The following is a 22,146-nucleotide window of genomic DNA, read 5'->3' on the forward strand; positions in this document are numbered from 1 at the left end:
AAAGACATCTCTCAGTATATATCTACAAATATGTCCAGCTATCAATTATGGAGCATGAATCTCTATTAGCAGGAGTAATTGCTTGATGTAATATAGCCATGGCTCAGAAGCTAAGAAAATGTGGGACTATTTCTTTTAGAATTGTTCCATTTGCCAACATGCAGAAATCTTGCTAGGTATAGATTCTATTAGCCTGAGAGGTGAATTGTGTTAATTTGCACTCCTTGTCTGCTGCCCCTAAACCAGTCAAGGTATGCCGCCATTAGCAAAACAGGTTCTGAAGGCAACCATTGCCTCATGTGGAGGTCTCCAAGGCTCAGACCAAGATGGGACATGAAGGTGCTCCCTCCACTTATCTGGGGAGTCTCTTTTCTGCAAGGGTAAGGCAAATGGCTAAGGCTTTGGTGGCATTCAACTTCCTGACCTTTGCGCCTTTAAGCAGCTTTACTACTTCACCGCACTCTGATCAAAGTTAATAAGTGCTTCATATGTTAATGAAAATTGGTACTCTTCATTGTGTTCCAACAGCTTTTTAATACCTATTATAGACTGAAACTTTTAATGGAGGTTTTAGGTCCCCCTGACAAGCCCATTTCATAGAGTGACTACACAGATACAAGGCTAAGCTAAGACCAGAGTGTCGCTGCTCAGTGGAGGAACCTTACACGGGAGACCTTATTCTCCAGAAAGCAGCACAAGATAAAGGCCATGGGATGAGTGGCTGCTTTAAAATCCACGTTCAAGTCCGCACAGGGCTAATTACAGCACGCCATCGCATTTGAGAGGGTTTAGTTAATCAAGGGGTCCCTTTTCCTCCTATAGTCAAGTAATAACACACTTAAACCATTTAATGCTGCCTGAAATGCGTCTTCCTTAATTCACGGCAGTTTCACACAAGTGGAGTAAATTTAAGCCCCACTGACATTAGTTTTAAATAGATCTAATTGAGAAAGGGATCATGGAGGCTACACCTGATGATGGCGTGAAACTTGCCACGATAAAAAAAATAAATGTGGATAAAGCATCACATGAGTCTTAGGAGGAAAAAGAGACTTAGAGCCACTGGAAGTGCGGACAGAGAAGTAATACAAAAATCTGGCATGTAGCGCTTCTGTTTGACAAGAAACAGATTAATAATTTGCACCAGGAAAAGCATCTTGTCACATTTTTACTTTTTGGGTTAACTTTATTCGCAAACACAGGACATGAAAATGAGATGTGAGGCCAAATTTGGTCACGCGGTTTTACCCAAAACAATGGGGAAAGAAAATCACTGGCTTTGACAAAGTGCTTTGAAGATATTCCGAAGGGGAATAATTTTTTTGCAGCGGTAGCAGCAGCCTCCAATGCATTCGGCGGCATCTATATCATAGCTACCGGGCAATTACAAGCCTATATAACACACCACTTTGAAGTTTAAGGACACATCGTGTCAGAGACAAAGGCTAAAAGCAGGCGCGGCGTTGCTGGTAATTGCAATTTCTAAACAAATGCGCCGTTCAACTTTTCCCAGAGAACAAAAGGAAGACATTGATACAATTACTGGGGCATAGCCTACCTGAAACATGAAAGTTTCATTTTCCTTCTGTAATGTAATCCCACGAGGCACATCAGTTTTGAGGTGTGAAAAAAAATAATTCTAAACAATTTTCATTTGAAAGGAGAAACAAGGCCATTCATTCAAAGAACTGTGGCTTCATTAAAAACTCAAATATATGGCATCTGCGAGGGGGACACCTGGGGTAGCAAATACATGCGACCTGGGGGTAAAGGGAGGTGTTTGGGGGGTGGTTGTTATGAGGTTGGACAACTCTGTCATCCTCTCACTGTAACCTAGAGAAGACCGCAAATGAGTTCATGTGATGGCACGGTGTGACCAAAATGAAACAAACACACAAAGAAGAAATCTAATTGAATTGGAGTTCAAAGAAGACTGGCGCTCGCCTGCCGACTCTTTGCTCTTTCTAGTGATGGACCTCCAAGCAGTAGCAGGTGCTGCTTAGCGGAGTCACATGGCTTTAGCACAACCTCAAAAGGAACTGCCACACTCTCCAGTGCATTGGTGCACCTTAACGCACCTTCGCACCACTATCAGTCTGCCAATCGCTCAGATCAAACCACTGCTCTTAGGTGGATTGTGGGAATAAAATATCAAAATGGATAGTTTCCACTGTAGATAATGATGCTGGAAAAGTACAAGAAAAAATATTCATGCCAGGCTTGATTGGAACAGGACTTTTATTAAAAGCCTTTGGCGAGCGTTCCACTTATTTTTGATGTCTTGGCACAGGGGTTCCCCAGCATATTGTCAGGCATTAGGCATCAAAAAGAGCTCCGCACACGCCTGGTGGAGAATCATGGGGGCTTGGTTTCAAATAAGTAAACGATCCTAACCTTTGTTGCAGAAGTACTCCATGTCCTCGCAGCTCATGTTCTCAGTATCAAACTCGGCAGGGAAGTTTTCTTCCACCGAGAACTCATCTTTGGCCAGGAGCTCGTTCTCCTCAGAGACACACTCCTCATCCTCTTCCTCCAGGCCATCCTCCAGAGGACCTGAGGGAAACACACACACCCACACACGCACGTACACGCGCACGCACACACACGCACACACAAACACACGCCGATGTTAAGCAATTTCATCAGATCCTTCAGGCTTTCAAGAAATAAAAAAAAAAAGTCAGCCACTTTGTTTCATTTCTTAACTAATACAAATGCAGATTCTATTCTGCGCAGTCTTGTGTTGGCGCACCAATAGAAAATTGCATTCCGTTATTATTTCTCTAAGGAAGCTGTAATGCAGCCAAGGTCGGTGATGATGTTAATTACAGCCCCTGAAAAACAAAACGTCACATAGAAAAAGAAATAAAGTTCCTTTCCGGAGTTTTTATACAGGCACCAGCATGGGAGCGAGAATAAAAAAAATACTTTTATTAATTTGTTAGGCTTATCACAGGGTACAATGTAGGTTTTCCATTTACATTTCATGCCTCCAGGTAATACACCAGTGCAATCTTAAAGCAGACACTTTTCTCTGTGATTAATAACCCCCCATACCTCCTCCTCTTGTGCAGTATTATTTCTTTAAATCTAAATGATTTCAGAGTTTTGCTTGTAGCTGTACATCTATTTTGGAATTTGCATATTACCATTTTGCTTCAATCAAGGCCGTTGATGGAATTACTCTTTTGCAACCTGAATTGTATTAGCTGTGAAAAACATCTCACCCAGCCTTTGAATGTCATTAAGATAATCTCACATACCTTTCTTTCACACCACAACATCTCTCCAGAGTTTGTATACCAAATATTCATTGCTAAAGAAGTTTGAAAGAATACAGTTCAAGCAAAAAAACAGCATTATTTATTTTATTTTTTTTCCGAAAAATCCCTCTCGAGCTTAGGGTAATCATCGTTTCAAGTGTTGTCATTGCTCGCTGCCTGCAACATTTTGGGCGCTGTATCAGTTTCTCCTTGTCACATAAGTTGACTTGCAGCCTCTTGTGCATCACTCTGAAGCTCAAACACAGAGCGCTGATATCCTCACGACACCTTTCAATATGTTTCTTCTATTGTGGTGGAAGTGAATCCCTCAGCTCTAATAAAGCCGTGATTTCACTTCAGTTCAAAAGCACTTGTGTGCCTCTCATATTTCTCGCAATCTGAGCCACAGAAGAGACCCCCGCTGATGTCCATAAACTGATTGCTCTTTTCATTCGTCCTATAAATGACTCCTTTGTAGAGGTCTACGTCGGCAGGAGCCCTGGACATCAAAAGAATTAGCACACATCTCAAATAGACATTGCAGAAGTCGGCATGCCAGGCTTAAATCAGGATGCAGTTTTATGATGGTATCTGATGCCTTCTGCTGATTCGCTGCAGAGTCAAGTGAAGCGTGATGTGACTCTAGTATCACTTAAGATGATACGGAGAGATAAACAAGGCAGTATCAAGGGGAGATTGTATGACTGGCATTAAATGCTTCCACCAATGCAATTGGAGACAGAAGGTGCAAGAAAGCAGGAAAATACATTTCGATAACCACACTCTCTACACATTCTATTACACAGCTGAATAAGAGCTGTGTGTACAGCAAAACCATTCTTCCTTGGTCGCGGACAAATACGGCAGCACTAGTGCATACCATAGAAAATGGACCCACAGTGTTGTGTGATAATAAGGGTGGAAAGAGATTAAAGATAAACTTCATGGTCAATAAGACACAAAGATTAGGTAGATAAGATGAGATAGAATTGCAGTTTAATAGACTCTGAATAAGGGCATCTCACTTCCCCTCTCCAAAAGATAAAAACTAAATGGAGCATTTTCAAACCGATAGAGATACTGGAGGCCTATCTGAATATGAAAAAAGAAAAAAATTAAATAGGCTACTCCATACAGCCAGAGCCATTACAGAGGCCATATGGCAACTTCTTGCCAACTACGTAGATTAGTTAAGTTTGTTCATATTCTCACGTTTAGTTTATTATACAGTATTCATTGCATGGAGAGACCTGAAATTATTTCAGAGACAGCAATGATAAGAATAATGACTTTCTAAACGACTAGCACCACACTCCTAACTCATTTTCTGATAGTGGTGTCTCTGCTATATTTAGTTGTGTACTGTTTAAAATCCTGTCACATTCAGTGTGTGATCCATGCTTGTTTGGTGCATTTCTATAGGCTTTGCAACGTTTTCTGCTTCTCCCACTTATCATGCGTCCTCTAAAGTTCAGTTGGCCAGCGACAGCAAAGTGTTTGTTTTTCGTATGATCTAAGACACAACACCATCAGTTTGTGATGGCCGGCACTATAACAGGACCAAATTTTAGAGGTTCTTAAAAATCAAGCAGCAATAAAATATACATATAAAAAAACAACAACTTTGAAATGCTCTTATTTACGAAACATTTTGCCATTTTAGAAAGTGCTTTAGCCAGAAGAGCCAAACAATGCCACCATCAAAGTGATTTTTGAATTAAAAAATGCAATCAGTGTCCCTCATTCTTCCCCTTCTTCAAGTGTTCTGACCTGTTTTTTTTGCATGGTCTCTGTACTGTATCATCCACGATTCATCAGGGTTTCCTCTGCCTCTGACTTGGAAGAGGAAATATCAGCCCTGTTCTAACAATCATCCAGTGGGAAGGAGCAGCCAATGTTAATAGAGACATTGGTCGCTGAATGCAGGCTTGATCACAGTGGCTCTTTTGTTCGTGGCATGGCCTCTGTCTGATAGAGATCGCCCATACAGAGTAGCGCTCCAGCATGGGCTATGCTAATGGCCCCAATGAGTTTATAACATGGGGTGACACTCGCAGACCACATGATGGACAGAGGATTAATGACTCAGAGGAAGGGGTTACTCGTGGAAGGAGGCTGTAGACAGAGGTTGTGGAATAAGAAAGAAAATTCAGGGGAAACTCTAAAGGAGCAAATGAGGGGGGGGTGACACACATGTAAATTGCAACTTTGCAAGTGGTAATGTGCAGTCTGCTACACAAATTCATGTGTGGCATGAGTGACTGCTAATTTCATGGCATACTTTTTCTCCCTCCTGAAAGGCTTTGGGCCAAGATGTGATAGCTATCCCTCACATTATCAGCTGGCTTCACAGTGTCATGTGTGTTCCAGACCCCGCTACAGCCACCCAATTAGACTTAAGGTAATTGAATCCGACAGGACAAAGTTATTGCTCTCGATAAACATGGAAATCATTTCTGCTCTCATCTTTACAAATTCAAATTCATTGACTGAATATGTGCTAAAAAAAATAAATAATTCACGAGATTAAACAAGGATGCAAAATATTTCTGTCTGGTACGCTTAAAAATCTACCTGATTATGACCTCTTGCACAATATCGTGACACGTCAAAAAGGTTCTGCTTTTGCAAAAATAAAAAATGTTCACTTTGGATCAATATTCAAATGGCTATTGATCTCTCTGTTCAGTGATTCAAGTTTTCAGTGGTCTAGAATTACATTTCAGTACATTAAACTGTGTCTAACATTTGAATTAAATGGGAGAGTCGAAACTAATGATGCAGATAACTTTTTTACAAGTGTAAACTACAACCACACTCATGAACATATAGTTGAATTAATTCCACTCTGGCAGCGTCAAAACTGAACATTATTATAAAGTGTTGTACGTATATGCAGCTGTGACCGTATCAGTGAACTTCCGTCATTCGCCAGTGATGAACTTGGATGTCTGCACCGGGTTTGCACTGGTTTGGACCGGCCAGGTCCGTCATTCTGTCACTCCGCCATCGTGATTTTTAACACGCTTCCTTAATCTCTAAAATACATTTTGTTACTGCTATTTTAAAAAACATAACTGCCCACCAATTAATTATTTTAGAATCAGTTTGGAGGTCTTTACATCACAAATAGATAAATAAATACATAAATAAATAAATAAATAAAAATACACTATTATTTCTCCTCCTCTTGCTTGTCATCCTCAAAATGAACAATTTTTTTTCCCGAGTTTATGGCGATTCGGGTGATGGCCAAAAAATCCGTCAGGACTTATTCCGTCACTGTTTCAATATATATATATATATATATATATATATATATATATATATATATATATATATATATAAGATACATTGTCTCCAATTGCAAGAGGGTTTGAGTGAGCAGGGGGGATCGTGAAGGAGGAGAAATGCAAGACGAGACTTGGGGCCATATTCTCTGCTCAGCTCTAATGACCTTTGGGAAGCAGAGGGCTCCTTGGCCTTGGAGAAGACTTAGTGTATATGTTACAGGGCTCAGGCCTCTAATTTAATCCTTGATCACCGTAATGAAATAGATAGCATTTATGCTGCTCTTAATAGGTTAATGTGTTACAGGAAACTCCTGGAGGAATTAAACCATTCCCCATAAGTCTTACATCTTGCGAAAAAGGAGGTTTTTTTTCCCGTAAGTGTTACTTAGCTGTACGCTCTGATCACAATAAATGTGAAGGGAATGTTAAACAAAATGCCGCGTGTGTATACAGTTATTGTTTGAATATAAATGTGAGTGTGCTGCGATCGCATGTTTTCAAATTTACAGCCTGCATTTGTGAAGGAGTTATGGTATTGTTTAAATTGATTTTCCAGTTGCTAAGCAATCTAATTACGAAGATTGGAAATGGATGCCTTCCTAAATTTGGGCAACAATCAACTGTCAACAAATTGTTTGGATAATCAGCAACAAGCATTCCTGCCTGGAAACTGCGACGAAAAATAAGAAAAAGATGGTGGTCGGTTATTCTCGGAAGCACTGATTGGAGAGTGCATTCACATTCTTGTAAAACACACTAGGAGGCTTCTTAACAGATATCTGGAGATATACTGTATAAAAAGTGACTCACATGACATCATGCATGGCCTACGACTATGTTAATATTAACGCATCATAGAGTGGAATACCTTCCGTTTGATAGTGAGGCCTCTCTTAAATGAGAGCATGTGAAGGTGTTACCCAGATGTAGCAGGATATCATTTCAAAGAAATTGATGATCTGTCTCAAATAGTGTCTCAAAATTCTTTTTAGTATCAGTCAGACCCAACGTTGGATCCTGTCGTGTTTTCCGAGTTGCTAGGTCGACTGTTGCTGCGCCCAGTACGGTCTATTGAAGGAGAATAACACGAGCTTGCTTCTTTATCCAGCGAATTGGAATTGGACTGGCTTGAAAACATGCTGGCATTTGACTATGCCATTAAAATGCTGGAGGCACCTCTGAGCGTGCCCGAAGGCTTTAGCAGATGCCAGGCAGTTTCTCTGTGGAGTTAGCTGGGTCCTGCCTCACTCTCCTGCCTCTACTTGTCTTTCTGCAATTTGCACATACAAGTGTAAGCGGACTTGGTACATCGCGTGTGCCCTTAAAAGTCACAGAGATAGTAATTTAGTAATACGGACTTTGTTAGTTCCTCCTTTAAAGGACTCAATTTCCCTTTGCAGAGGTGCCATCGTGCTTGCTGGATGATTTATTGCTATCATTCTGCTTTCTGTATGGAAATAAAAGTTAAGCATGTGCCCGACACCTAACACGACAGCTGAAACAAAGCAGGTAAAATATATTTGGCTTTAATTACGGCTTTTTAAGTAAGCTTTTCACACAAACGTTGACTTTTAATGAAGCCATTGAGTGCAGCTCCTCCGGGGAGCTATCATGGTTAAGTGGGGGCATCCATCTTCCGCCATCAGCGCATCTGCAGACGAGTGGAGGCACTGTTGAAAGCAGGCTCACCTCATACTGGCTCACTTCATCTCCACTAAGTGTAGTCAGTTGGGTGACACTAACAATGGGAAAAAATATATTTGTTCACCAGCTGCAATTGTCCAGGGAATTTTTTTATTAATGACGGCAAGCGAATTATATGCCTATACGTAGTAGGTTTTTAGTTTTTTTTTTTTTTGGGGGGGGGGGGGGGGGTTAGCATGGGGGCGAGAAAGCATCAATGTCAATGTGTTCTGCAATGGAGCTCAATGATGTCATCGTAATATTAGTATGACCTATTTTAATGGAAATATACCAAAAGAGTGTTAAGTGTATCAAATAATGTAGATAAAACAATATTTTCCATCAAGGAATTTCAAAGAAATTAATAAATCTATGATCCCAATTTCATTCCATTATGAAGGATGGGGGGCGTCCGTCTTGAGCAATACATTCATTTAATTCTAATTTGCCTCTGGTTCCTATTTCTACTATTGATAGTTCTAATTCTTAATACCTCGGATAAGGGGAGCAAATCATCGCAATAACTCAGTGGAGACTGCGAGCTGCTGATATGATCTAAATATTACCAATGCCAAAAGAAGTGTGAAGTCTGATGAACATTTCAAAAGAACAATTCTTTATGGATCAGCTAAATCTTTTCCACTTTTTAATTAAAAGTAAAGAAAATAGAAGTTAATTATCCTGTTAAGATTAGCTGCTGGGCATCTTCCTGTAAATTGGTTCTAATTAAAAGGAAATTGTCAAATGACATTCAAAGCAAGCACTGTCCTTTAAAACAGAGAGTGAGATGGGCTTTTCTCTCGTCAGCCCCCCACCGCACCCCATTCCCACCCGCAGCCTCTCCTAATTCTTGATCTGGCCTTGTGAAACTTCTTGCTGGAAGATTACGATTGCGCCAGCGCTTCACGCACGCACACGCACACGCACATTTGCGCACCAACTCCCTGGATAGCAGGCCTGCTGCCATGCAACCATTGAAATTCGTTGTGAACTGAACTGAAGTGATTATTGGAGAGAAAAACAGTCTCTACAATTACAGAATATATTTTTGATTTATATAAAAATTTATATCAGTATTTTTTCTAGCCACAAGGCTTACATTATTCCCCACTATTAACTGTCAATTTGATTTTAAGTTTCTATTACTTAAAATCGATATTGATGTATAAAGACCAAGATCATTTATACATTCACTTTAACACTAATAGACATAATTTGATTTTACCATAACTTTTGTGATGATCTTTTCTGAATTGAATACATTCTACATTGTATTGGATGAAAAAAATGCAAGAGTTAATTTTGTCAAACAATGTCCATGACTGTAAAAACTGTACACTAAAAACAAATGAATTTGATCTTTGATAATAACAAAATATTATTCTTGCACCACATTACACACTATTAGGTAATATATCCTTACATATTTCACCAGTTACAGATGAGTTTAGAAGCCTTTTGTCTGGGTGTTACTATACCTTTTATCTGATTTCAAGAGGATTTCATCACTCTCACTTCCATCCCATCCCAATGCATTGTAATCATAGAAAATTCCAGCAACATCCTAAAATAAGAAAGCGAAACTCCTCGCTGGAGCCGCTCCATCTGCTGTGGCTAATGATGGTGCTGTCGGTGGCCTGGAGCAGAACTGTATGAGGGAGATTTACACCCATAACCCCCCTGGGCCCTCAGAACTGCTCCTCTCTCTAAAACACCGTCACTCCGTCAATTTCCATATGATAGCTGGAAGAGCCGGTAACAATGGGCCAGCAACAATGACTTTTTGTACAAGTGACAAGTACCTTTTTTTTGGTTGACAACCTGCTGCGATGTCTGAGGAGCAGCACTAAGCACACTGGAAAGTGGATGACAGTTACAGCATTGAGACAGCAACAATCATACCTGACTTTACTTGAAAAGACACTTGGTAATGAGCGTGACATGCAGCTAAGTGAGAAGGGTGGCAGTCTTTGTGATGCTCTAATTAGACTGATGGCAAGAGGAGGAAATAAGGAATCGATACAAGAAAACTATGCAGAGCAGCATTTCCTAATTAGTCTTATTGTTTATACCATTGTAATTGCCCTTCAATTTTGGTGTAACAATAAAGCTCTATGTGGAACTATCTACCTCCTATCTATATGTCTTGACATACAGCAAATGGCTTGTAACAAGTGACGTAAATATATAGTGAGACGCAGGAACCAATAGAGTGTGTGTCTGTGTGCGTGTGTGTGTGTCTGAGAGGGGTGAGAGCACCATTCCTCAGAGATTGAATGCTCATAGTAAATGGAAGTGGCACGGCTCTGACCTTTCAGCTGCAGCATATGAGTGAAGTCAAGGAACTGTCAAACTATTGCTTGAGAAATGACAATTCACTACGCCTGTCCCAAGTCTTGACATGGCATGCAAGTGGAGAGCAGTAACCTGCTGATCTCGACACTATAAATGAGGGGATTATCATGACAACAAACTGCTGCCTGACACATTGCGTCCCCTTAAGATATTCTGACTACTGCCAATGTCCCACACAGTGTCCGCAGCAACTGCGCATGGCCAGTTGGCGTTTGATTATGTCAGGATTTTCGAAATACAGCAATTCAATACATTTAGACTTGACACAATAATTTATGACACTCGGTATAATCTGCTAGTGATGACATTTCTGCGGTTCATAAAGATAAAATTTAGCAATCGGGCCGCTGATATGCGCCTTCATTTGCACCCATGTACTACTCCAGTCCACAGAGAATAAGTCATTTATAAAACCCAAATATCACAAACAAATTACGACTGCTCTGAGAAGAGAAAGCTTGGGAGGAACAAAGACAGGCAGCCATAATTATTTCTTGGCGAGGCAAGCATGTCGATGGGCCACCGTCTTTCTGCTGGTCAGTCCCTTGGGCCTCACAGGAATCAAATTCATGTCCAAATTATTTTGTGTTCTATTGCAGTATGGTTGCAAATATATTTACTGACAATGCCTCTACACCTGTGTGCAGGAAGACAGCAAGGTTTTTAACACAGCGTAATTTAGCAAATGTACAGTATGCATATGAGGTTGTTGGCAGAGATTTAAATTAGGTCAGAAATGGAATACATCAATCGCAACCCATATGTGCATCTTGTTTTTTTTCTCCCCCCCACTCCCCCACCCCTTTCCACAGCCATCTTCGCTCTGAAGCTTGGCGATGAAGCAGCTTGAAGACTGCAGAAGTGTGATATGTGAAAATCACATTTGCAGATGAGCTTGAAACTCCTTTTTAATATTCAGATATCAGACATTCTGCACTGAAAAGCTCGCTAAGACGATTCGGGGAAGAAAAAGCAAGATCCGCGTCATTAAGGGAATCGTTGGAGGCTTGGTTTACATTTTACATATTTCACAAAAATGTACAACGAAGTAAAACATCACCAGTTATCAGAGATAACAATGCAAATTTTTGTCACCGAGCGCAAGAAGATTCTGTCAAAATCCAAAGTCACTCAGTTTTTTCCTTCCTTCTATGGCTTAACCCCCTCAGCTTATTGGGGCTTTGATTTTTCACTGAGAAGTCACACAGGCTTGTGGAGTCAAAGACGGTAAAAGGTATGCTTGCCACGGGGCATACAAACACGGGTGCTTGTAGCTTGCCAATTCAATTGCGCATCAAGCACACGAACCCATGGATGGATGAATGGATGGAAGCCCGGCTGGCGCCAAAGATGCCTAAACGAATCTCGCATTACCACAAAACTCGTCAACGTTCACTTGCTTGAGTCAGAACCACAAAGAAAAGCCATTTTGATGACCTTTCCTAGCTCGTAAAAGCACCGGGAACACAACCGGGGGTCTTTTTCCTTTCACATACCTCCTCTGCTGAGGGGCACAGTCGCATTTTGACAATAATTTTGCTGCTTTACAGCCCGAAACCTATTCAATGAATGACAGAATATAGCCTCAGCAATTCCCCTGACCGCCTTCATTTCACTGCGTCTTAGCCATGTGCCAAATTTGTCTCGGTGCCATTTTAATTACAGCCAAGACAATCTTTATGATGGTATTCAGTAAAAACACCAATCTGCAAAAAAGGTGATAAGTACGAACACCAACCAGCTTTGGTATCAGTAATAAACAGACACTTAATTGAATAATTTGACCTAGGAGGCTGATGTGGGGAAATGGCAAGTTGATATATAAAATTATAGTATTCGGAATATTGAATACAGTTCAGTGTTTTGCATGTCGCCTGCAAAACACAGTGGATTTGGCTGCTTACTCGCCAACTCGCCATGTGGGCTACAGGGTGAGTTTTTGCAGAACTGATAAGCCTTCGGTAGCCCACTAGCACTCAGATGTATGTGTTAATTTTTGCCAAAGGAACGCTGGCTTAAGTCTATGTGCGCGCCTGTTTGTATGTACAAGGAGGGAGGGGAAGAGAGCCAACCGTGGCGGCGTCCACATGCAAACTCCCTCTGCCGCAAACATTCGCAGCTTAGCTGTCATAGGACAATGTCTCAGATTCAACACTGCATTGCTCAGAGCTCTTTCAAAAAGGAACAAAATAATTTATTCTTGGTCTTCTCCCGCTGTCTTGCTCACTGTCCGTTCGCAGTTCAACACCGACCGGTTTGACTACTAGCAATTTGGCAAAGGAGACAATTTGCAGATGCAGCAGTTATCAATCCGAACAGACACGCAATCCGGGTCCAATGTCACTTCTTCTCATTATGTTAATGGTTAATACATGCAAATGAAAACATTCTAGCAATTTGATTTCTTTGAAGATAGTTTGGCATATTGTCTTAGCCATAATGATGATACACTTTTCTCCCTAGCTTCGATTTATGCAGGGCTAGTTTGTTCATTTTTATCAGCTCTGTTTATTTCTCGAGCTACTGGTAGGTGTTTTTTCACCTTCCCCTCACTATTTAACTAATTACGATTCAGGTACCATAAGCAGATTTTTCACGCTATTGGTGTTTTTCTTAATTAAGAAACAAATGAATTCTCCCCAGCAAAATAGATGGAACAACGGGATAGGGTGCCAGAGGCCAGATGCGGCGCTACTTAATTAGAAGTCACCCCATTGTCTGAGGTTTTTAATGAAGCTCCAATCTAAATGGATATCAAAAAAGCTTCTAGTGCAGAAGAAAAAAAACGTGCAGAGGATGGCCATTTAAAATAATAAGGAAATAAAGATAATGAAAGACAAAAGACATGTACTGGCAGCCCCAGCTCCCACCTTCAGTTCATTGCAAGCAGTGCTCCCTTCACCTCTGGATGAGCCCTATTAAAGCGGCACCATCCCTCGCCTGCACCACCTGCCTGAAGCCATGTCTAATGTTCTGCCAAACCAACATGGACACACTCTTTTCAACTTCTCATCAAAGTGGAAGTTTCATTACCCTGTGGATGCTTATCAACTAAGTGAGGCAGCCGTCGACTTCCTGTCTCGACTGGAAAAAGAGCTGAGGCGAGCTGAATCCATGTTTGTGATATCATTGTAATTTGTGATAGGCCGCAGTTTTGTTCTGGGAAGACCGACACAAACTTCCAATTAGCTGGAACAAATTGTCACCTCGGTGTAATATACACACTAGAAATGGTGCTAGACAAATCGGGTCGGCCCCGTGAAGCCCAATCGTCAGCCTCAGTGATGCTGGCATCCTGGGAAGCGAAGATGATAACATCGGGACTGCTTTGACTGAAATAAAAACCCATAGTATGCCCATATGTGGTGCCAACCTCATCAGTCCTTCTTCAGACAGCATGGCTTAGGAGCTCCCAAAGGATGGGCCAGTGCCCACTGATACAAGCCCAGCAACCATCTTGTCCATGCCAAGTATCCCCGCGCCCAAGGGCTGTGCCATCAATGCCATGACTTGTGCCAGAGTGGACTCCCACACCCCCAACCCTCCCAGGAATCCATTTCAAAGGCTTTTTTTTTTTTTTAATGGATCAGGTATACGGTGTGATTTTCCTTTCACTTTCTAATGTGCTGTATGAAAGCCAGATGGCGGCTGACATTGAACTATTTTGTAAAGACAATTTTGATTTCAGATTTGAAGAGATGGGGGGGGGGGGGGTCTTTAAAATGTTTTTTTTACTATGCCATGTTATTGATTTGGATGGTATATTCATTGATGATTTGGCATTTCAATAGAGAGGACAATCTATCAAGATATATAAAGTGTATGTCTAGATGTTTTGAGATACAGTGAATTAACTTTGTAGCGTAGTACCTGACAACATATTTTGTTGCATGTGCAAATCTGGACAAAAACTCTATCTTTATTACCCAGATGCATGAAAATAAAGGAAAAATCAGGGGGCGAAAGTCATTTTTTACCACTATAATCATTAATTACCATAATCCTCTGGCTGTTCACTCATGTGCTTTCCTCATTTACATCATTACTTGTTTATTTATATCTTTGAATGAGATTAGAGGGGGAGATTACTAAGCACAAAACACATGAATAGCATTCATTCTGGAGGATAATGCAAGTCGTTTGGTGATTTCTCAGCTCCTTTCAAATGTACCGGTGGAGTATTAGAACAATACAAGTGGATGTGCTCCATATAGTGTGACAACAATAATACAAAATCCTCAGGGAGTGAGCCTCCATGTAAACACTCCAGCTCCAACACACACATGCATGCTGTGTCCTCAAATGCAAGGGAAATTTGCTTAGATCCTGATGAGGGCACAGGAAAGCAGCAGTTCAGAGAAAATGCAAGACCTAAATAGAGATTGAAGTGAAGTATCTGTACAGAGTTTTATTGTCCTCACAGTTTCTGGAAGCACTCTTGGGGAACATTATCCTGAATATATGAGGCAAAATTGAGGATACAAATTCTCAAAATTCATCCAGATGATAGCGTAGCTATGAAGGTCGGTAGGTACGAAAGAAGACAGTTTCGTACTTTATTCAACTACAAGGGAAATTCATTTTAATAATAACTTAACTACACAAAAGCATGCATGAGTGCATGTGTTTTCTTAAAAAAACAAAAAGAAAACGCATATTATAACTAATAATTAATATTTGTATTATTTATTATTTTTTTCCATGGAAAACGGGGTGAAAATATTTTGTAAAGAAATGGAAAATCCCAAATATAAAAAAAATATTAAAATAGAGAGGAAATAAAATCCTTGATCATGCAGATTCACAGGTGACGTACGGCAAATATTCTCGGGTCGGTTGATGTTTGAAGTTGTAATATCACCAATCAGCACCAGATGGAAGACATATCTTAGTTGACCTTACACTGGCTCTTATGCAACCCTTTACTACATTGCGAGTATTGGCCTAATAATTTTGGCAGATTTGGAATCATACATATATATATATATATATATATATATATATATATATACACATGCACACACACACACCCACACACACACGCACCCACGCACCCCCACACATACAGTATACATGTGATGTTGTGACAGTTGCGCACATATGAAAGATGGTGGCAGGATTTTAAAAACCTGTCACTCAGACATACAGTATGCTGCATGAATAATGAATGAAAACAAGACAGACAGAAGAATGCTCAAACTACACATGCAAAAAAATAATGTATGCGTGTTTTGACGAATAAACTGCAAGGTGAATTTATTTGCCGCTGCAAATGAAGAGACGGATCTAAGCAGTTGGCTAATTATTTATCCTGCTGGCTTTATAGCGCTCATTAATTTCCTCTCTCGCATTCTTTACCTTGGATTGGAAGTCTGAAGTCAACCTGCATCTGGTGCTGATAACGTCGGGGTCTCAGCTGCAACCCTCTCAGCCTTCCCTCAAAACACACTTCTACTAATAAAAAGAACCTTTCATTCACATTCCCTCGTTGATGCCATTTGACATTTGCGCTTTAAGTGCCAAATGCAAAAAGATGAGGAAAGAAATTCTAATTATTCATGGTAGTTAATATCGTATAGTACAGTAAATGTAGATCGTCAATATATGGGGTGCATCTGTCATCATCGTTCCATTTTTCAATTCAATCGAAATTAGGGGATCAATTAATGTTCTTTAAATGTCATTATAAATAATATGGGCAGAAGAGCAGAAATGTCTCCGATACAATAATAAGTAAGTAATAAGTCACATTACGTTCATTCATTCTCTGAATTGGTACAAAGCAGAAGTTGTGAAAAAGTAAATGAAACGAGAAAAACCTTGAAATGTACAACAATAAACTAGAGTTTCCTTTTTTCATGGCATACCCTGTAGGGGTTGAATCCATAACTAATGACAATTCTGGCGATTTCAGTTTTCAAGTTGACAATGTATGCCGTTGAATTGGATCCTGTATGTAGATTTGTATATCTTATTTTAATAAGTGAAACAAAATCATTTAGATTGGAATTAATTTTAATTCAAGATGTGCATGTGATTTGTTAACACTTCTGTCTCCTTTCATCATTCTCTCACTTGTCCTCTTCTACTGCCAGTCAGGGTGTAGACTGAAACTGGCCAAATTCGGTGCTTTAAAAAAAGGAAAAAAAAAATCACACCCCAGCAGTTATGAATTTGCCATTTCTTAATGGCCCAATCTGGTTCACTGCAACCTCCATCACGCTAGTCCACTCTCTCTCTCCTCCACCTGTCCGTCACATTTACCCCGTCACAACCATGACGGCAAAAACCTTCACTTCCAACAACCACATTGTCAGTGCAACCGACAAACCAAACAACAAATTTTAACCATTTCTTCAAGGCGGCGCACTGATAGAGGCTCCACACAGATTGCACTTTCAAAACGCAGCCTTCAGACGCAGTGGACGGAAATTGGTGCAAAGCAAATAGTGTCAACTTGTGCTGACTTCAAACAACAGTCAGATGGCAGACACCAGCTCAGCAGTACCACCGTCGCTTTACACAAAAAGAATAAACACAGAGAGAACTTTGGATAATTCTTCTTATATTGCACTCTGCAGGCAAAAAAAACCTCAACGGTTCCCAAAAAAAAGAAATAATATCATATATGGATAATGTATTATTCACAAAGCTTTTTAACACAGTCGCATATGTTTTACGTTGTGGTTTTATTTGTGCTCATATCAACATTAGCAATATTTTTTGTCATAAGTACGGGCCTCTTTTGGGGTAAATACTTGACTGTAGCCTTTCTCTCACTCACACGCACAAATATTAAGGTTGTTTTGCACGTACATTAAAAATGAGCTACTTAATAGTGTAAATACATATTTGACCAATACATTTGTTCAACAAAGCAGCATGTGATTGGCTATTGAGCACTTGGGCTGCCACTAAAGTTTATTTTGGTAGTCCACAAATCATGATTAGTCCACTCATCGGATTCTAGGTATATTGTGACATGTCGCACTAGCAAGCAGCTGCTCTTTTATAAATTAGTTTACAACTTGAATTCTTTTGTATGGAGAAATGTAGAAATTATTTAGATGTTACAACATTCAACTTTGATTAAACTTTACAGCTTGTACCAGCGTTTGTGAGATGTTTATAAATATTGGTGCAGCTTAAATTGAAGGCAATACCGTGGCCTTAACATTTTTAGTAAATGTAATTGTTTCGTACATTTTAAAATGGGACCAAAACTATACACAATGCACAGTTGCACTAATACTACAAATCTATCTCTAAATATAAAAATAAATACTTGAAAACAAATTTCACTATTCTTGGGCACTGTGCCTTTTTTCAAATTTAAGAGGGCATGAAATCAGAGAACAGTAACAATTTAGGAAATTGCACTGTGCTAAAGAAATCTAAAATAAACACTTGTATTGGATTTTAATTTTGTTTTTATTTAACCTTTATCTAAAATGTTTTGCTTTTCTTCACTAGTATATGTCATGTAATTTACACAATTAATGCACAAGGTAAAAAGAAAAAAATTCTTATGTGAATTATATTTGGAGGAACATACTTCTTTTGCAGCATAACGCAGTATATTTCAACAAACTTTGATTATGAGTTTTGTTTTTATGTGATGCCAATGAGGGCTTATGGCAAATACTGTATGTTCTGTTAATTGGAGTACTGGTATTTCCCAGTTCATGAACACATCACTGCGCTTGCAACAGAGTGCATCTCACACACTTTGTTCATCCTTCGACGTCAAACACGGACAAACACACACCGTTTTGGTTGTTAATATATGTGAGTTCACGGACTAATGCCTCCTCAATCCATAGTAGCCGCTACAATATGTAAGCGAACCATGAAGGACAAAGTGTTTGTGTGACTGTTACAAAGTCACGTCAAACACACACAGTGACCTGTGTGTGCTAACAACAGCTAGCTTCCAGACACGACTGAACGCGTCAGAAATTAAATCAGCCACAAAGCCACAAAGGCACAATCCCTCAACACCAACACACAAAGAAAAAACACACATACCGCAATTTGTTACAGAATAATCTGGATGTTTTTGCTAAAAAGCAAATAAATATTGGCTAGTTAATGTTATGTTTACAAACTGCGTCATACAAAACCTCAGACCAGAGCCGACCTTTTACATCTATGCGAAAGCCAGGTTAATCTTATCATGCTTCAATTTGTGTTTTGTTTCGGGTGGATGAGTTAAAAGGTGACTATTAATTAAATTTATTGCATGCTTGTCTATATACAATCGTAATAACAGTAACGACATTTAATTTTTCCGACACTCTCACAAATCCATAAATACCTGTATCTCAGAAATAATGCCATTTATTTTGCTGTCTGCTATTGTGTGAATGAAAAATGGCTGCCTCATCCCAGAATTTCAACTCACAAATCCCTCTGGTGTATTGCAACACCTTAATGAGGCTGATTCCGGTGGACAGGAAAATTATATACATCAAAAAATGAAATTATTATCTAAAGAAAACATGTTGCAAACCCTGAAACTTCATTTGGGACTTATCATTTGGGACAATCATGCAAATCATTGTGGCAGTTGCCAATAAATGTTTAGAAAAATATAATAAATATTTTTTTTTAGAAACAATTATTGAATTAGAATGATAACACCTGCCATTACTTAAATACTCATATCAGTACAATTAATTGGTTGTCAATCTGAAAATGAAATTTAGTAGATTACGTCTAAAGTGTTTACTGACCTATAGACATATCCAGGTATGCAAGTTCTCCCACACTCCATTCAAGCACATTTTTAACATTTAAAGTTAAACTCAATCATTTCGCATGACATATTGCATGCACAGGTCAATGACCCGAACTTAACTGAGAGAACTTGCCCCAGTTCTGTTTCAAGCTCTAAAATAACCATCAGTACAGTGAGGGTGATGGGGCTGGTCGGTCAAGATAAAGGAAATCCAGATGAAATGAACCATGAGGAAGCCGAGAGTTCTGTTCTCCAATGATGGAAGAAACCCAGGAGAGGTGAGATTGTTGCAATGTGGTATTGACCTGAGAGACGCACCTTATTGCTTGATGGCACGGACGTTTGACGTGATGGTGCATTGGTTGGATTGGTTTACAACACATAGGTGAAAAAAAATAACTTTGGAACGAGTCAAACAACAAACAAATTAGAAAAGATACAATAGCCACCAGGAAAAATTCCTTCAGGTGTAATTAAAGTACAGTGATGATGTCATAAGTTCACCCATAAATTTGAGGTACAGTAAATGTTCCATTGGACAAAATCACAAATATATTATACCACTTAATGTGACATACATTTTTATTTGCAGTATTCAGCTGAGGATACGAAATAAAAACAGGGTCATCTATATCGGTGATATTTTAAACACTTCGGGTCAATGATGACTGACTTCAAAAAGGGCTGCTCAAAATTCTTTGTTCCATGATTGTAGCCGTGACACAAATCAGTATTTGCCATTTCCACATCTGAGACATGCACTGTATCGCCACCATTGAGCAGGTCAATATACATCACTTCTACACCAAAGGATTACAGTGCTTATCTGAAATGATATTCAATAAAGTATGACCAGAGAAATATGGAGTGGAGTGTTCCTGCTTAGATCTGGCTGGTGCCGAGAAAAAAAAAACACTTTATTGGAGCTAAGATCGAAGTCAAGATTACCTGTAGAAAAAGCCGTTAGATGTTGTACTGCAACATTGTCCACTTTATTCTAGGGAGCAGATCGCAGTGACTTGTTTCCCACAAGCCAAGGGAGTGTAACAGGACACCGTTATGAAATATATCGACATTCTCCAGTAGCTTCCACAGTTCAGTGCATGTGTTTGCTTGTTCTGTGTATTTGCAGAACAAAAGTAACTAACATGACTTACTTTAATGCCACACAATCCAAAATGCCAGTGATGCATCGCTGGTGCTAATGAGATGCTTTACGTCCACATTATCGTCGAGGTGCACAGAACGATACTACTCAGTCATTTGTGTGGCCTAATTAGCTGCTGCAACTTGCCCACTGCGGCACCATCCATTGAGAGCTCCGAGCAAAACGGCCAACATTAACCGCAAGATCGAGTAATCTGAACTACTACCACCATGTTTAACTGAAATGTTCCAGCATCCTAAAATATACTGTAAATATACTGAAGGGTCACTTACCCTATAAATGTGTAACTTAAGTAGTTGAGTAGGAAAGTACATTGAAAAAAAGTTTTTGTCAAGCGAACTATACATTTACGTAAAAAATGTATTTCCATCCAAATGGATTTAATTGCATGCTTGATAAAATTAAAAATTCAGTAAATTCAAAAGACGTTTTTTTAATTAAGTTGAGTGCTGTCAGAATGCTGCCACAAAGATTTGTGCGGATCAGCAATGAAGTTTTTCCACAGCCCAAAACAATACTAACAGGACACACAGACACACACACACCCACACCCACGCGCGCACACCCCCACACACCCACACACACCATTAACCCTGCTGTGAACAGTACTGTATAGCTTTTCTTGTCAGGCATTCGATAAAGGCTTCAATGAGTGTGCTTAGAGCACTTGGACTGAGCGTCTGATGAGAAGTGCGGGGTCTGTCAGGTCTGCCACACACACTGTAAGTACATGCTAATTAACTGATGTATGCAGGACCTCATCCATGTTGGAGGGGTATCAAAAAGCAATCAACACCCCATCCTTGATGAGCCACAGAGATTCACATTGTCTACGGAAAGATGATGTGTCGCTGGACCAAGACTACGCCTTCCAAGCCATCATAATGCAGCGCAATCACAAGATATTATGCATTCGTTTTGACCCCAAAGCCGCAATGAATAGAAAAAAGTAGAAGAAATGTTGAGTTCATCCTTTCCAAAGAGGTCTGATGATTTTGACAGTTGCTCTTCTGAAAGGAGCTACTTTAAAGTGGCCGGAATTTAAAATTTGGCCTGTGGGTGCCACAAACTAAATATTAAAAATAATATTGATGCATATGCGAAAGATGTTTTTACTTGTCTTGAACAAGGTCAGTCACGTTCGGTATTATGTGGTCAGACTGTGTTGCGTCATGGATGTAGCTGCCATGTTAGGATCTGGTGGAGTAAGCACAGTGAATGTAAACAAGGTTTTACAGTGACAAGTGTCACGGTAAAATGTAAGATAGGGAAGATGATACAAATGAAAAAAATAGACCACAATGCATGAGTGATTGCAAAAATAAACATTTTAAATGGGTTTAGTAAAATATGCATAGCATTAACATCAATCAATGGGTATGTACGCTACATGCATGCTACAAATCTACGTATTTCGGCCTAAATGACCGTTAGGTGACGGTCCTGCACTCATTCATCCGTAAACTACAAATTCCTTGTAATTTTTAAACTCACCAAAAATGTAGACACACCATACACAAGGCAGGTGAAGATCATTGTACATAAAACTGTCAGTAGGTCTAGATTGCTACGCCACTCTTTATTTGGCAATTTGTAAAAATTCAATCAATTTGCCAGATATCGATCACTTGCTTCATCCTCTAT

General features: G+C 39.7%; 1 protein-coding gene across 2 annotated transcripts in view; it reads right to left on the minus strand.

Moving 5' to 3' along the window:
- zfpm2a (zinc finger protein, FOG family member 2a) overlaps positions 1 to 22,146 on the minus strand; it is a 122,916-nt gene that overhangs the window by 89,618 nt on the left and 11,152 nt on the right. For both annotated transcript variants that reach the window (XM_088306687.1, XM_088306686.1), the window contains exon 2: positions 2,395 to 2,553. In XM_088306687.1, coding sequence (XP_088162813.1) covers positions 2,395 to 2,553 — 159 coding nt within the window. The remainder of the gene's footprint in view (positions 1 to 2,394; positions 2,554 to 22,146) is intronic.

This window comes from Idiotropiscis lumnitzeri, chromosome 10 (genome assembly GCF_059441095.1).
Source record: "Idiotropiscis lumnitzeri isolate Australia: NSW breed Sydney's pygmy pipehorse chromosome 10, RoL_Ilum_1.0, whole genome shotgun sequence".
NCBI classification, from domain to species: Eukaryota; Metazoa; Chordata; class Actinopteri; order Syngnathiformes; family Syngnathidae; genus Idiotropiscis; species Idiotropiscis lumnitzeri.